General features: G+C 39.5%; 2 protein-coding genes across 3 annotated transcripts in view; one reads left to right on the top strand and one right to left on the bottom strand.

Annotated features, from left to right (window-relative positions):
• LOC134675421 (sodium- and chloride-dependent GABA transporter 1) overlaps positions 1 to 15,231 on the top strand; it is a 341,033-nt gene that overhangs the window by 8,793 nt on the left and 317,009 nt on the right. For both annotated transcript variants that reach the window (XR_010099737.1, XM_063533673.1), the window contains exon 7: positions 15,021 to 15,145. Coding sequence is in view for 1 of the 2 variants with exons in the window: in XM_063533673.1 (XP_063389743.1) it covers positions 15,021 to 15,145 (125 nt within the window). In the remaining variant the exon portion in view is untranslated. The remainder of the gene's footprint in view (positions 1 to 15,020; positions 15,146 to 15,231) is intronic.
• LOC134675588 (uncharacterized) lies at positions 4,858 to 6,517 on the bottom strand. Its single transcript, XM_063533886.1, has 3 exons — positions 6,330 to 6,517; positions 5,360 to 5,488; positions 4,858 to 5,087 (listed from the first exon to the last, which is right to left on the bottom strand). Exons 2-3 carry the CDS (start codon positions 5,436 to 5,438, stop codon positions 4,858 to 4,860), a joined length of 309 nt encoding a protein of 102 aa, XP_063389956.1. The 5' UTR covers positions 5,439 to 5,488; positions 6,330 to 6,517.

Below are 15,231 nucleotides of genomic sequence, written 5' to 3'. Positions count from 1 at the left end.
TTACCAAAGCCGGGCGCCGAAGGCGCCCTCATAGCCAAACCTTCGGACCAGTGCCGGATTAACCAATAAGCAAAACAAGCACGTGCAAGCAAGCAAAATGCCAGGTTGAAAAAGTAGAACAAGTTTTAAAATTAGGGACAGACACATCGTTTTTACCACACGATTTTTTTAAAGCTAATTTGCAAAAATAAAGGCGCGTTATTCTTTGGGAAACAATCGGTAGCAGTAGAAGAGTCGTGATTACATGCATAGATTCGATTTCAACCCACTCTTTTGCGGTTCGGCGTTAGGTCTTATGCGAGGCTTTCTGCCTTATGGAAAAGTTGAGTCGGTTGAGTTGCCTTAATTACACTCGGGCGTGGTTCCAAATCCAAGCTTTCCTCTTTCGCAGCTGAGCCTACTGCCTTGCTCACACTTCGCCAATTCAATTCACTTGGTCAATTCCAAGCTCTGCTTTCTTGCATCTTTTATGCATGAAAACAACCTCGCTGAGACCCTTAAATATCGAGCCCTATGCGAAGCTAGGCTGATAGAAAACTGTCCCATCCCTTCTTTGTATAAAATCCTGGATTCGCGCCTGGTTGGGACTAAAAGTAAAATTGCGTTTTTTATATCGAAAAATTTATATCCATACTAAAAGTAAAAATGTACAACTGTCTATCACATTGCGTTTTTATATCGAAAAATTTTCGCGCTCGCTTCGCTCGCGTTTTCAATTAGGATTGTTCATTTTTTTTCAAATGTTCTATTTCGAAAACCATTTCGAGATATAAGGTTTTTAAACAGTTTCCGACTTTTGCTGCGATATAATAATTGAGGATTGAAGATATTTCAACAAATATCCTTATGACCTTAGTTTGACCTTCTCCTGGGCTGAATGTAAAGTCATTGCATAATAAAAGTTATCGAACCATAGTAAATAAATCCGTCACTCACGTATTGTCAAAGTTATCATTGTCATCGACACTGAGCATATAATCACTACGTTTTAAGAGTCGGCACTTTCGAACAAGCCTTAAACCGAATTATGAACGTACATTGTGCCTACACACCAAATACATGTCAATATTGCCAACACAAAAAAAAACAACACTAGGGCTTGCCACTACTGGCGTACCTACTCTTTATCGATATCGATAAATGTGTGATACAGTCGCCATCAGATATATCGGAGCGGCCGAGGTGCTCAAAAATATCTGAACACGCACCTAGCGCCATGACAATAGAGGCGTGTTCAGATATTTGTGAGCACTTTGGCCGCTTCGATATATCTGATGGCGACTGTACATGCTGCTGTACTGTACTATAGTAACAGTAAATTTTGAGTATCACTAGGATTAATAAAATAAAAGCAAAATATAAAAATAATTTTATTTAACATATTAAAGATATGATACAGATAGTTTATTATTACAATACGCTTATGTTATGAACGTAAAGTTTGTATGGGGTTAGTTTTCTTTTGAGCTACGAATTTGAAACTTCGTTAAAAGATATATTATTTAAATACAAGAAAACTAATTTCAGCGTTTTTGAAAATTCAACCTCTAAAGTGATGAAAAAGGGGTTGAAAGTTTGTATGGATATCAAACATTTTTTCGAGTGTTGGACTTGAATCTTTGTATTTAGGGATATTATTAGAAGACAGGAAAAGTAATTTCAGCGTTTTGTAAAATTCATCCCCTAACAGGGTTAAAAAGGGGTTGAAAGTTTGAATCCATTACAAATGGTTTTGAAACTTCTTAGAAAGGCATAATAGCCGTATGCAAAAAAAGTGATTGCAACGTTTTTGGAATTTCAACCCCTAAGGGGGTTAAAAAGGGGATGGAAGTTTGTCTGCGGGTGCAAATTTTATTTTAAGCAAGGAACTTGAAACTTTTTAAAAACGTTTTAAATTAAAATACAAGAAAACTCATTTCAGCATTTATGAAAATTCATCCCCTAAGGTGGTGAAAAAGGGGTTGAAAGTTTGTATGGAGATCAGATATTTTGTGAGTGCGGAATGCGGAACTTGAATCTTTGTATAAGGGCATAGGTACCTATTATGAGAATACAAGAAAAGTAATTTCAGCAACCAACATCAAAATCCACTTGACTTAAAACTTCATACAACTTGCTAAAAAATGTCAACATTGCTTGGATATGAAAATTATAGGTACTAAAGATGTAAAATGTTGAAGTTAAGATTCCACGCGGACGAAGTCGCGGTGTTGCCCGCGACTTCGTCCGCGTGGAATTGATATTGTATACTCGTAATTACATATATTATTTTGCAGCGCTTCTCAGTTGAGCTATCTTTGCAGCGTTCGCAGAAATTTCTTCTGTTTTAATAATATCCGAATTTAATATTTGGCACTGTCTTCTAATTAAGATTTTGGTCACAAGCCAAAATAATTGTTTTTTCATGAAATCCTCATGTTCCTTACATGTCCACCAGGTTATGTTAATGTTTGCCGCAAAAAGTGTGCAAAACATTTGCCCGACATTTTCTTCATATAATAAATGACTATTTTTTTCAAAATAGTTTTTCGCTTCCTCAATTGTACGACACAGCTGGATAGATGGGTACGTTAATGATTTCTTTTCTTGCCACCACTCCCGCAAGCTTATAAATTTATACATTGGGTGATCTGTAACATCTTCCAGTTTCAGCAAATTAGAACACATTTGACAGCTTACGTTCTTCAACAGTCTATAAGCTATGTAACCGCTTAAATATACAATAGGTTGATTTTCTATGTCTGTTAAATCTGTTTCAATTTGCTCCTCTAATTCATTTTCAGGTATCATTAAAACAGGATATTCTTCTTCTTCATTGGTAGTCATTGATGTGAGTTTCTCATCACCATCAACATCATGTTGGCATAATGGATTGACAAGCAATAACTTGTTCAAATCTTCTTCGCAATTAGATCCTCGGTTATGTGGTGCATTCATTCCAGAAATATGAATTGATTTCAATGCACTTACAAAATGTGTGCAGGTAGGATTTCGATTTGTAGGGCTATTCTGTCGTATAAGTCCGAATAGGTTTTCAAGAGCGTCTTGATTCAGTGAGCGTAAATTCAAATAGTTAAATCCTTGATTCTTACAATAACACCAGATATCTTTAAGCGAATTTATGGTTACAATATAACCTTCCACGCATCTGACTCTTTTTAATCTTAACCTGCTATCTGATTTCATGAACTCCATTGACTTCAGCTTTTTCAAAAAACTATTCCAGATTTCTATGTGATTGGTTTTACGAGACACATTTTGTCTTCGTCCCTTTATTACATCTTTTGGGTTTGATGGGCCATTAGTAGAATCAAATAAATTATTAAGGTCCCGTACTACCTCGGATGTTTGTGCCACTTCTTTTCCGTACTCTGTGTCTTCATATTTTTCTGCAATCATCTTTAGAATAGCTGCGAAAGTATTACTTAGAGTTTGAGCGGCATATTTCACTTTCATTTTATGTTTTTGTTTTGGATCTAGCATTACAGAAGATACTTTATGAAAGTACAACATTCCAGTATTTATGGCTTCTGCGTCACGTAAGTGTTGCCACTTAGCCACTTTACATATTTTGGCGGTGTTCCTCGTATACAATCTGTGGTTTTATTCGTTTTTACCCTTGAAGTCGAAGCATCATCTAAAACAAAATGATTTGTTAATAATAATTATGATTAGTAACAAATTGTTCATCACTACATAGTATAAAACAAAGTTGCTTCCCGCTGCCTGTCTGTATGTATGCTTAGATCTCTAAAATTACGTAAGCCCCCATTCGCACGGGAGCTTTTTCAACACGCGTTAAAAAGCGGCCAAGTGCGAGTCGGACTCACCCATGAAGGGTTCCGTAGCAGCAAGTAACATAATAAAATTGCGGTTTACGATTTATGACGTATTAAAAAAAAATACTTACCAGACCTGTCTCTGCGTGCCCATTGGCGTGAACAGCCGCAGCAACCTCGCGTTAGTCGCACACGCGACGACGTCGCTGCCCGCCGTGACGCACAGGATCTCCTCGGTATCGGGCATGGAAACGCTCCACTCCTTGCTGCTGCCGACCAGCGATATGCATACTAGTTTGCTGTAAGATATAGATATTTTTTTAATAGATTAGCTATTGCGTAGTCTATCTATAATAATCACCATTAAAATCTTGTGCATGTCTTATTCAACATAGGAGTTGGCATTACACACAATTCCGATGTTCCGGAAAGGTCATACATAATAAAGGATTTGATTGTATAATCATCTTTTTGAAAGTTGCAAGCCTAACTCTGGTACCACCTTTTTTTTAATACCAGCACTTGTAGTCTGTATCTTTAGGTATTTAAATAAAAGTAAACAAACAATTTTTACATTTTCGGGTAGTTATAAGATTTATTGGTTAACCAACCAAATGCAAAACCGCCTAGATATGTCACCAAACGACCTGACTTTAACCTACGTTATTTGATCGTATAATGTTTTCATCCAACCTCAACTGGCTTACTTAAGAAGCCATTTGAGGGTAGATTTTGTTTCATCATCATCATCATCATCATCTCAGCCATAAGACGTCCACTGCTGAACATAGGCCTCCCCCTTGGACCTCCATTCGTACCGGTTGGAAGCGACCCGCATCCAGCGTCTTTCGGCGGCCTCTTGATCGCGGCAAGCTGTGATTGGTCAGTTTCATTGCGGCTGATGGTACAAGGTGGTGAGTAACTTTGTGAACGCGAATCTAATTTGTATGTGCCGTGCCGCGACACGGGTCTTGACTCGTCTTCCTCTCTCACTGTCCCCAACCCTAGCGTTTCATTCTTGAGCTTCTCTAGTGATATAGCGTTGTCATCATCACCATTGTAGTATCTTAGATATATATTAACAGTTCTCGTACCTATGTTCAAGGTGTCCCGGGGTCGCAGAAAGCTGGAACGGCGCCTGCGGCGGCACCGTGGTCGCCGCCGGCTCGTGCCGCGACACGGGTCTTGACTCGTCTTCGTCTCTCACTGTCCCCAACCCTAGCGTTTCATTCTTGAGCTTCTCTAGCGATATCGCGTTGTCATCGTCGTCACTGTTATAGTTTTCGATCAAATTGTCCAAGTCATTACCTGAAATAAGAAATCATTAGTATTAAAACGTGAAGCCATCAGGTTGGCTGTTAATAAGGACAATTTTGTAACTGGGTCCACTTCTTTATTCCCTGATAGTTTTGCTCAATTTGGTGATTTATAATTATATACATTCGGCGACAGACAGAAAGAGATGGCGGCAAATTGTCAAAGGTCAAAGGGAAGCTGTTCCCTAGAAGTGGCCACGACCCTCGGTGATGAGGAAACCGATGCAAGGAGGCGGAAGGAGGAGTTTATAATTATAAACCTACCATCATCAGCTCTCTCCACCATTTCAACATCGTCAGGCGCATCAGCATCAGCCTTGCTGTCCTTGCCATAGCAATTCATCAGTGCACCCAGCTGCCCGGACACATCGCAATACGCCAACACACCATTTCCTGAAAGATAAATAGTTTAGATACATACCAGTGGCGGCGCGTCCATAAAAGCCGATTCCCATCGGCTTGCCTGTTTTTGGACGTTTGAGCAGAGTTGTAAAGGAATATGTAAGCCAAATTAGCCCCGGCTTGCCTATGAATATGTTTGACGCGCCGCCACTGATACATACAATACAGGATACACAGAGACTTATTGGTCTAAGAAAAAAAACGGACCTACTTCAAATTCGACTGCTGAGTTAGATGGCGCTCCGGCTCAATACATTATGGGGTACAATAAAACAGATGATGATGATGATGATGATGATGAACGTACTAATTGTACGCATTAACCCCCTTATCCATAAACGCTTACTAAAGTTGACAAGCTGATAATAGTTTGTCCCTTTCCATCATACTAATATACGTCAGAAAGGGACAAACGATTATTATCGGCTTGTGAACTTTAGTAAACGTTTATGAATAAGGGGGTAAGTCGTGGACAGACGCAAATGTATATGCAGCATAACTGTTAATTAGCTCAACACCCTTACAAATATGTATGGAATGTATGTCTACTAAAAGCATAGTAAATATAAGTTTTATATACCTTTAGTAGTAGTAGTAGTAAAACACTTTATTGTACAAAAAACAAAACAAAACAGGAAAAATAACATTCGTCATTAGTACAAAGGCGAACTTATCCCTTTAAGGGATCTCTTCCAGTAAACCTTTGAGCAATTGAGGGAGAATTGGAGACGGTAGACATCCGTACTGTACCAACAGCGTAAATAAAAGAACAAGAAAAGAAAATTATAATGATAATAAAAACGAAAAGTTTCTTAGTTAATTATAATATTACCTTTAGGGTTCCATGCTATCGCTGTAACATTATGTGATGTGGGATGCTCGATGATGCCCGTGCAAGTACCGGACTGTACTTCCCACACCGCTATCTGCCCGGCTATGGTGCTTGCCGCCAAATATTGACCACATGGTGAAAAGCGACATTGGGATATTGCACATTTTATCTGAAATATACAATTGCAATACTAACTAACAAATCTAACAATCGCAACTTCAAATCGTAGAAAAAATCTGGCTTAAGTAGCAGGGGCGGCGCGTGAAACATATCCGTAGGCAAGCCGGGGCTAATAAAATTTGGCTTACATATTTCTTTTACAGCTCAAACGTCCAAAAACAGGCAAGCCGGTGGGAATCGGCTTTAATGGACGCGCCGCCACTGTTAAGTAGGCTCCTTTATAATCCAATATATTATTGGAAAGAGTGAACAATTATGTATTCCAGTATAATTTGTGCACAAAGTCCATTGAATTGTATGGAGGTCCCACCTGGCCCTATGCCTCTTCCTCAGGTAGAAAACCATCAGACTTTGTTCAATATTTACCAATTACAATAACAATTTATTGCAAAATGAAAGACTGCATTAACCTCTAAGATCCACCATATAAAGTTTTCAATTATTTAATTTGAACCTTATTTGATAAGTAAATTAGAACGAATTTCGTTTGTCTTAAAAAACAATGAAACAAAAGAAATGCTACTTTATTTGGTTCATGGAAGGTTCAAATTCGTAATAGTACATTACTACAGAGGCCGTGAAGTAAGGGATTGCAGGATTGCGGTAGACGGCTGGGTCGTAGACGAGGCCGGATAAAGCGAGTCTTGCAATCTCTGTTCCGGCCAAGGATTGTATAGTGCTTTTCTCAAACATTGCATAAAAAAAATTTAATAAATTAAAAACGTTATAAGAAAATATTATAATTAAAATAACTACTAAGTAATGAAGGAAATTATTTATTTTAGGTTGTAAAGTAGAAACAATTGCTTCATAAGTCAGAAACGCGCATGTGACACCCTTAATATAGCAACATCCATAGATTACGAAAACCACTTAGCGTTGCTTGTTAGTCTCTATAGGCTACGGTGGCCAAAATCGAGAAAACAACTGTCTAAAAATTTAATTTAGCGCGGAGCAATTACCAGGACCTCATGAGTTACGAGAAGGCGTTAAGAGCGCTATTACATTTCGGGGTTGAGCGAGTTTAGGTATTTTACGAAGTGGTTTAGTTGCATGGTTGATTGGTACCGGTGACCACCTTCCGGCTCCATCATCAGACCCGGAGTACTATCTTGTGTCAAAGATCTCGTTGAGACAAATCAAACGAGCCTAAACATGAAGTGGTTTAATTGCATGGTTGATTGGTACCGGTGACCACATTCCGGCTCCATCATCAGACCTTGAGTACTATCTATCTTGTGTCAAAGATCTTGTTGAGACGAATAAAACGAGCCTAAACACGAAGTGGTTTAGTTGCATGGTTGATTGGTACCGGTGACCACCTTCCGGCTCCATCATCAGACCCTGAGTACTATCTTGTGTCAAAGATCTTGTTGAGACGAGCAAATGAGCAACTTCATGTCTTCATTTCATGATATTAACGCATACAATTCGAAGTATGTTTGAGAAAATAACAATTTTTTCTCAAACATGCAATGAAATGTCGTCGCTCCGGGCGTTATATCAGGCTTCGAAGTATCACGTTTAGGGCGGAGCAACTCCAGAGAACTGTAAAGTAGCTAACACACTATCGCACCGCACCAAGGTCATTGTGGGACACACCCATAAGTAAGAGGGAGAAAGAGATATCGCTTTCTCCCTTTTACTTATGGGTGCGTCCCACAATGACCTTGGTGCGGTGCGGTAGTGTGTTAGCTACTTAAAGGAATTTCATACAAAATTGAACGCCTATACTGCAAAACGTAATTCAAGACCAAAAAAAGTATGACAATGTTGCCACTGCAATAATTTGTTTGTAAAATTGTAAATTCCTTTTGATAAATAATCATGTTAAGATAATTTATTCATTAGTAATTTTACTCCTACTATTTAAAAAAGTACTTTTAGTTACTTATTTGTACATAAATACAAGACGCGCTAGTAAAAAAGTGGCAACATTTCTTACTTTTTTTGGTCTTGAATTACAGCTTGGCAAAAAAGAGTAGAAATTAAAAAGTGGCAACACTGTAGTGTCGTCCCGTTTTTTTATATAAATTGGTTAGAAAGGGACGACACTAGAGTGTTGCCACTTTTTAATTTCTACTCTTTTTTGCCAAGCTGTACGTTATCTGGAGCGGCTACCGCGAAAACCGAAATTCGCAAATTGCGGGGATCTTTCTCTTTTACTCCAACGAAGGCGTAATTAGAGTGACAGAGAAAAATCCCCGCAATTTGCGAACTTCGATTTTCGCGGTTATAGCCCAGTTTAGGCGGCCGGGAAGTAATAATTAAAGTATTATTTTAATCTTTTACCTTCTAGTTTGCGTTTTTGTCCTGAGACTCCTCCAGCAGAAACTACTGTAACATAACATTATTAAATTATGTACTTGCCTTTATTCAGTTTAAGAATAAAAAGCGGCAAAGTGCGAGTCAGACTCGCCCATGAAGGGTTCCGTACCAGCGAGTAACATAATAAAATTGCGGTTTACGATTTATGACGTATTAAAAAAAAATACTTACCAGGCCTCGCTCAAACCAATTTTCGGTGGAAGTTTGCATGGTAATGTACATCATTTTTTTTTAGATTTATCATTCACTTATTTTAAAACTTACAGGGGGGGACGACACACATTTTACCACTTTGTAAGTGTCTCTCGCGCAAACTATTCAGTTTATAAAAAAATGATATTAGAAACCTCAATATCATTTTTGAAGACCTATCCATAGACACCCCACCCGTATGGGTATGATGAAAGAAAAATTTTTGTGTTTCAGTTCTAAGTAGGTATGGGGAACCCCCAAAATTTATTGTTTTTTTCTATTTTTGTGTGAAAATCTTAATGCGGTTCACAGAATACATCTACTTACCAAGTTTCAAGAGTTCTTACAGTTTCGGAAAAAAGTGGCTGTAACATACACGGACAGACAGACGGACAGACAGACGGACAGACATGACGAACCTATAAGGGTTCCGTTTTTTGCCATTTGGCTACGGAACCCTAAAAAAAGGTAGCAAATTATGAATACTAATAAAATTTTAATACCTATTTCTGAATGATGTGGTGCCATTTTATCAGAAATCTCGTAAGTTGAGGTCGATGGCACACTGTTTGGGCCATAACCCTTATTTCGTTTTGAATTTGTGGAATCATCATCTTCACCTTAAACAAGGTTGTAAAATTACGTTATATTCAATTCAAACGAAAGTCAAAAAATAAAAATATAATTAAAGTATTATTTTTATCTTTTACCTCCTAGTTTGCGTTTTTGTCCTGAGACACTTCCAGCAGAAACCACTGTAACATAATCAAACATTTTAATTTACTTGCCTGATTTTAGTTAAAGAAAAGCGGCCAAGTGCGAGTCGGACTCGGCCATGAAGGGTTCCGTACCAGCAAGTAACATAATACAATAGCGGTTTACGATTTGGTAATGGTAATGTACATCATATATATTTTTTAGATTTATCATTCTCTTATTTTGGAAGTGTCTCTCGCGGCTCGCGCAAACTATTCAGTTTAGAAAAAAATGATATCAGAAACCTCAATATCAATAGACACCCCACACCCATATGTTGATGAAAAAAAAATTTTTGAGTTTCAGTTCTAAGTATGGGGAACCCCCAAAATGTATTGTTTTTTTTTCTATTTTTGTGTGAAAATCTTAATGCGGTTCACAGAATATATCAACTTACCAAGTTTCAACAGTATAGTTTCGGAAAAAAGTGGCTGTGACATACGGACGGACGGACAGACAGACAGACATACAGACAGACAGACAGGTATGGCGAATTCACAAGGGTTCCGTTTTTTTTGCCATTTGGCTACGGAACCCTAAAAACCGGGCAAGTGCGAGTCGGACTCGCGCACGAAGGATTCCGTACCATAAAGCAAAAAAAAACGGAAAAAATTCAAAAACAAAACGGTCACCCATCCAAGTACTGACCACGCCCGACGTTGCTTAACTTTGGTCAAAAATCACGTTTGTTGTATGGGAGCCCCATTTAAATCTTTATTTTATTATGTTTTTAGTATTTGTATAGCGGCAACAGAAATACATCATCTGTGAAAATTTCAACTGTCTAGCTATCACGGTTCGTGAGATACAGCCTGGTGACAGACGGACGGACGGACGGACGGACAGCGAAGTCTTAGTAATAGGGTCCCGTTTTACCCTTTGGGTACGGAACCCTAAAAATCAGTAACAAATTATAAATACCAATAAGGGGTTGTGCACAAATCACGCGAGGTATTTTCGGCTACTTTTTGAACGTTTTTGACCAAAGTTAAGCAACGTCGGGAGTGGTCAGCACTTGGATGGGTGACCGTTTTTTTTTTTGCTTTTTTTTGTTTTTTTTTTTTTTTTTGCATTATGGTACGGAACCCTTTGTGCGCGAGTCCGATTCGCACTTGCCCGGTTTTTCAAACTCTGGAACAATAGGGAATGACGACAGAATTTCGTCCGAGAGGGGCGCCTTGAGATTTAGGCTTGGTACCGCATTCCTTTTTAGCCTGCTTCCATTTTTGTTGAAGGCAGTTGGTGGAAAATGATCTCCACAAATAAATTTATTTTCGTTTAATCTTTGTATGGGTAAATATACCAAATCTTCGTTGCCGGTCAACTTTACCCATAATCGACATCTGAAATAAAGGGATTATCGACAAGTTGTTCGCACACTATTCGTGTCCTTAGGTTACCTAGTTTTTTACAAGAAGAACCTATTCACAGAATGTTTTCGTTTTAATCAAGGATTGTAAACGATAAAAACTGCTCCAAACTAATTAAATTAGTATCTGGTAACGACTCAAAATGAAAATATCGCATAAAACATCAGTTTATCGACCTGTTGGGGTCAAGCGGAAATCTCGCCAAAAATATATCAGATGTTAATCTTCTTACACGCCTGACCCCACAAACTTCACATTTTCGCAAAGATTTGCCCCCCATTTAAGTAAAAGAGAAAATAATTTTGTCTTATACTCAAAAATAATCACTTAATATTACCGCTGTCACGAAAATTTAAAATGACGGTTGACGTTTTACCGATCATACCAACCTAAAGAAAAGTAAGTATAATACGACTAAGTTGAAAGCAAGTATGGTATGTGCTACCAAAATGCAACAACAGTCATTTTAATTCGATAAGATTATTTCTATGCCTCAATGTTGGTAACAAGTACGTTCATAGTTTATCATAGTATGGGGTGTCGATGGGCTGGTCATCGATTGTCATAACAAAATTTTTCAGTTAAACCGCTGCGCTTGTTTGTTACAATTTGATTTATAATTAATACCTAAACAGTATATTTCATTGCTTAATAATATATCAAAAACCTTGTTCCTATGTGTGGGAATGATTCACAAAAATAATAGTTCGAATCCACGAAGACCTACGACGTGAAAGATGGTGCCGTGAATTAAACTTGGAATACCTACCTACTTCACGTGTTACACACAGTATTGCTGTGAGAATCACGTCGATGTAAGTATAAAATTAATATTAATTTACTACAATTAAGTATTTAAAAGCTCACTTTATTGGTAGGGTCATGGTATCTATTTATTTTCTGTGGTAATGTAGCCAGAGTATCTAAAGGCAAACCGTTAAACAGAGATGGTGCCTACTAGAAAGAAGGAATATACAAGAATACATAGCCATACTCAAAATTCAGCCTGAAACTGCTTTAAAAAGATATATTTTCTAATTTCCAGGTACATGTTGCAGTTCAAGCTGCTGATATCATGGTGGACAAGACTTAATAAAGAGTTGTGAATAATAAAACATGTTTTTGTTTACCTACTTTTTTATTAATTTGGGAAATATGTTATATATGTTTCCAAAAAAAATAGTAACTTTACATTAAATGTATGTTTATCATGTTCTCCACGAGCATCTGACAATGATGGCTTCTTGTTGACCATCCAGAAGAGAAGTGTATGGTTTGTTATTTACTCTGTTCCCAGGCATTATTTACGGTCGTAAAGTATTACGACGATTAATAATTTATATGACGTTCATTTCAATACAAAATGCTCAACTTTGTTCTGGGCCCAAGTGCAGTTACATATCTCACAGCTGTATCTAAATAGGAATCACGATGACCTGAAATAATAGGATATAATTAGCAAAATTGGCATGTTCCTAATATAGTAGTAAGTATAAGTATGTAGTACAATATCCAAACAATGGTGACAAGCCGGTAGAAAGCACCCACTGGGTGCTAAGCTACCTTTAGCAATGGACGCTTGTAACGATTTTATGAATCCAATCTTCTTACAAATCGAATCAGTTAAAATATATATGATGTAGGTAACTTAAATTTGTATTTTTGCTCCCTTGATTTCAGCCAAGTTATGGTTGGAGTTGGATGCTATATGGATACATACTCCAATAAAACTAAGTTATATTATATAACTTAGGCAGATTTCTGGAATCAGCTTTCTCAAATTTATAGCGTAGGTATTTTGAAATTAATGATTCAAAATAAACGAGTTTTCCATTCCAGACGATTGTTATTTATAGAAACACGTGACACTGACATTGTCGACAGGTGACATTACAATCAATTGACAATGACAACTATTTTTTTAATGCTTGTTGTTGCTTGTGCATTATCCTAATCAGCCGACGACATGTAATTTACGAGAAGTCGTATCTCATATTTTCAATAAATTATAAATATTCAACCGAGCCACGAATTACTAAATCATTCAAATTGGTATCTTAAATTAACCTATATTTTCAGAAAATAAAATAAAAATGGGGGTCTAAAAAAAATGAACAATCCTAATTCCATTCTAACCTAAGATATGATAAAGGTCACATCCGGGTGGCCACTGCAGCAGCATTAGGTACTCTATTGCAACATTACTGCTGCGGCACTGTCAATTTTCGTGATAAAATGATGTGACTGATTTCCATTCTCAGCTGTAATGTGGCAATGAACTTCACTCAATTTACTAAAAAATAATGTAATTTTAATGACCCGAGAGGGGGCACCATGGTCTAAAAATGCTTAGGGCATCAAAATATCTTAATCCGGCACTGCTTCGGACTTAACCCGACGTACGTGTCGGGCTGTACGCGTTCCAAAGCCGGGCGCCTTCGGCGCCCTCATACTAAAATAATCTGGGGTAGCCCGACAACGTGGCGCGCTGCACGCGGTCCAAAGCCAGGCGTCTTCGACTTTCTCATACTAAAAGAGACGTACGTGACACGCTGTATGGCTACCAAAGCCGGGCGCCTTCGGCGCCCTCATACTCAAAGAGTCGGGCGTAGACCGACGTACGTGACACACCGTACGCGTTCCAAAGCTGGGCGCCTTCGGTGCCCTCATACTAAAAGTCAGGCGTAGACCAACGTACGTGATACGCTGTACGCATTCCAAAGGCGGGCGATTCCGGCGCCCTCATACTCAGAACGTCGGGCGTAACGTACGTGTTTCAAAGCTGGGCGTCTTCGACGCCCTCATACTAAAAGGGTCGGGCGCAGACGGGCGTTCCAAAGCCGGGCGCCTTCGGCGCCCTCATACTCGAAGCGTCGGGAGTGGCCCGACGTACGTGGCGCGCTGTACGCGTTCCAAAGCCGGGCGCCTACGGCACCCTCATACTAAAAGTGTCGGACGTAGACCGACGTACGTGACACGCTGTACGCGTTCCAAAGCTGGGCGCCTTCGGTGCCCTCATACTAAAAGTCAGGCGTAGACCGACGTACGTGACACGCTGTACGGATTCCAAAAGCGGGCGGCTCCGGCGCCCTCATACTCAGAACGTCGGGCGTAACGTACGCGCTTCTAAACTGGGCGTCTTCGACGCCCTCATACTAAAAGAGTCGGGCGCAGACCGACGTACGTGACACGCTGTACGCTTGCCAAAGTTGGGCGCCGAAGGCACCCTCATACTCAAAGCGTCGGGCTACGCCTGACGCACGTGGCACGCTGAACGCGTTCCAAAGCCGGGCGCCTTCGGCGCCCTCATACTAAAAGTGTCGGGCGTAGACCGACGTACGTGACACGCTGTACGCGTTCCAAAGCCGGGCGCCTCCCTCATACTCAAAGCGTCGGGCGTAACCCGACGTACGTGACACGCTGTACGCTTGCCAGAGTTGGGAGCGGGTGCCTTCCGCATCATAGCATAGGGCTAAGCCCGACGCACGTGGCGCGCTGAATGCGTTCCAAAGCCGGGATTCTTCGGCGCCCTCACACTAAATGAGTCGGGAATTGCCCGACGTATGTGGCGCACTGCACGCGGTCCAAAGCTAGGCGACTTCGACTTTCTCATACTAAAAGAATCGGGCGTAGTCGGACTACTACAAATCACGCTCTAAAAAGTATGAAACAATAAGATAGATTCTTTTAAGAAATTATCATGCAGGAAATTATAAATATTATAATTTTTTGAATAAAAAAATACAGCGTAATGTAATTTACTATTTTTTATATATTTAGCAGCTTACTGACACAAACCGAATTCCACGCGGACGGAGCCGCGGGCACAGCTAGTTATCTTACTAAACATAATGCCTTGTTCCAGAGACGCGTTGATAGTATGCACCGTCAACTCCAGTACGTCCATGTTCGCTGGATTCGTCATCTTCTCTGTCGTCGGTTTCATGGCTCACGAGCAGCAAAGGCCGGTCGCTGAAGTGGCTGCCTCAGGTAAACTTCCTCGCACTGCTTCTGTGGAATAAACTGCCTGCGGTATTTCCGGACCGATGACTTTAACTTTCATTGCACTCTGCATG

The sequence above is a fragment of the Cydia fagiglandana genome, chromosome 22 (assembly GCF_963556715.1).
Source record: "Cydia fagiglandana chromosome 22, ilCydFagi1.1, whole genome shotgun sequence".
NCBI classification, from domain to species: domain Eukaryota; kingdom Metazoa; phylum Arthropoda; class Insecta; order Lepidoptera; family Tortricidae; genus Cydia; species Cydia fagiglandana.
This window is presented reverse-complemented; position numbering and strand designations above follow the sequence as displayed.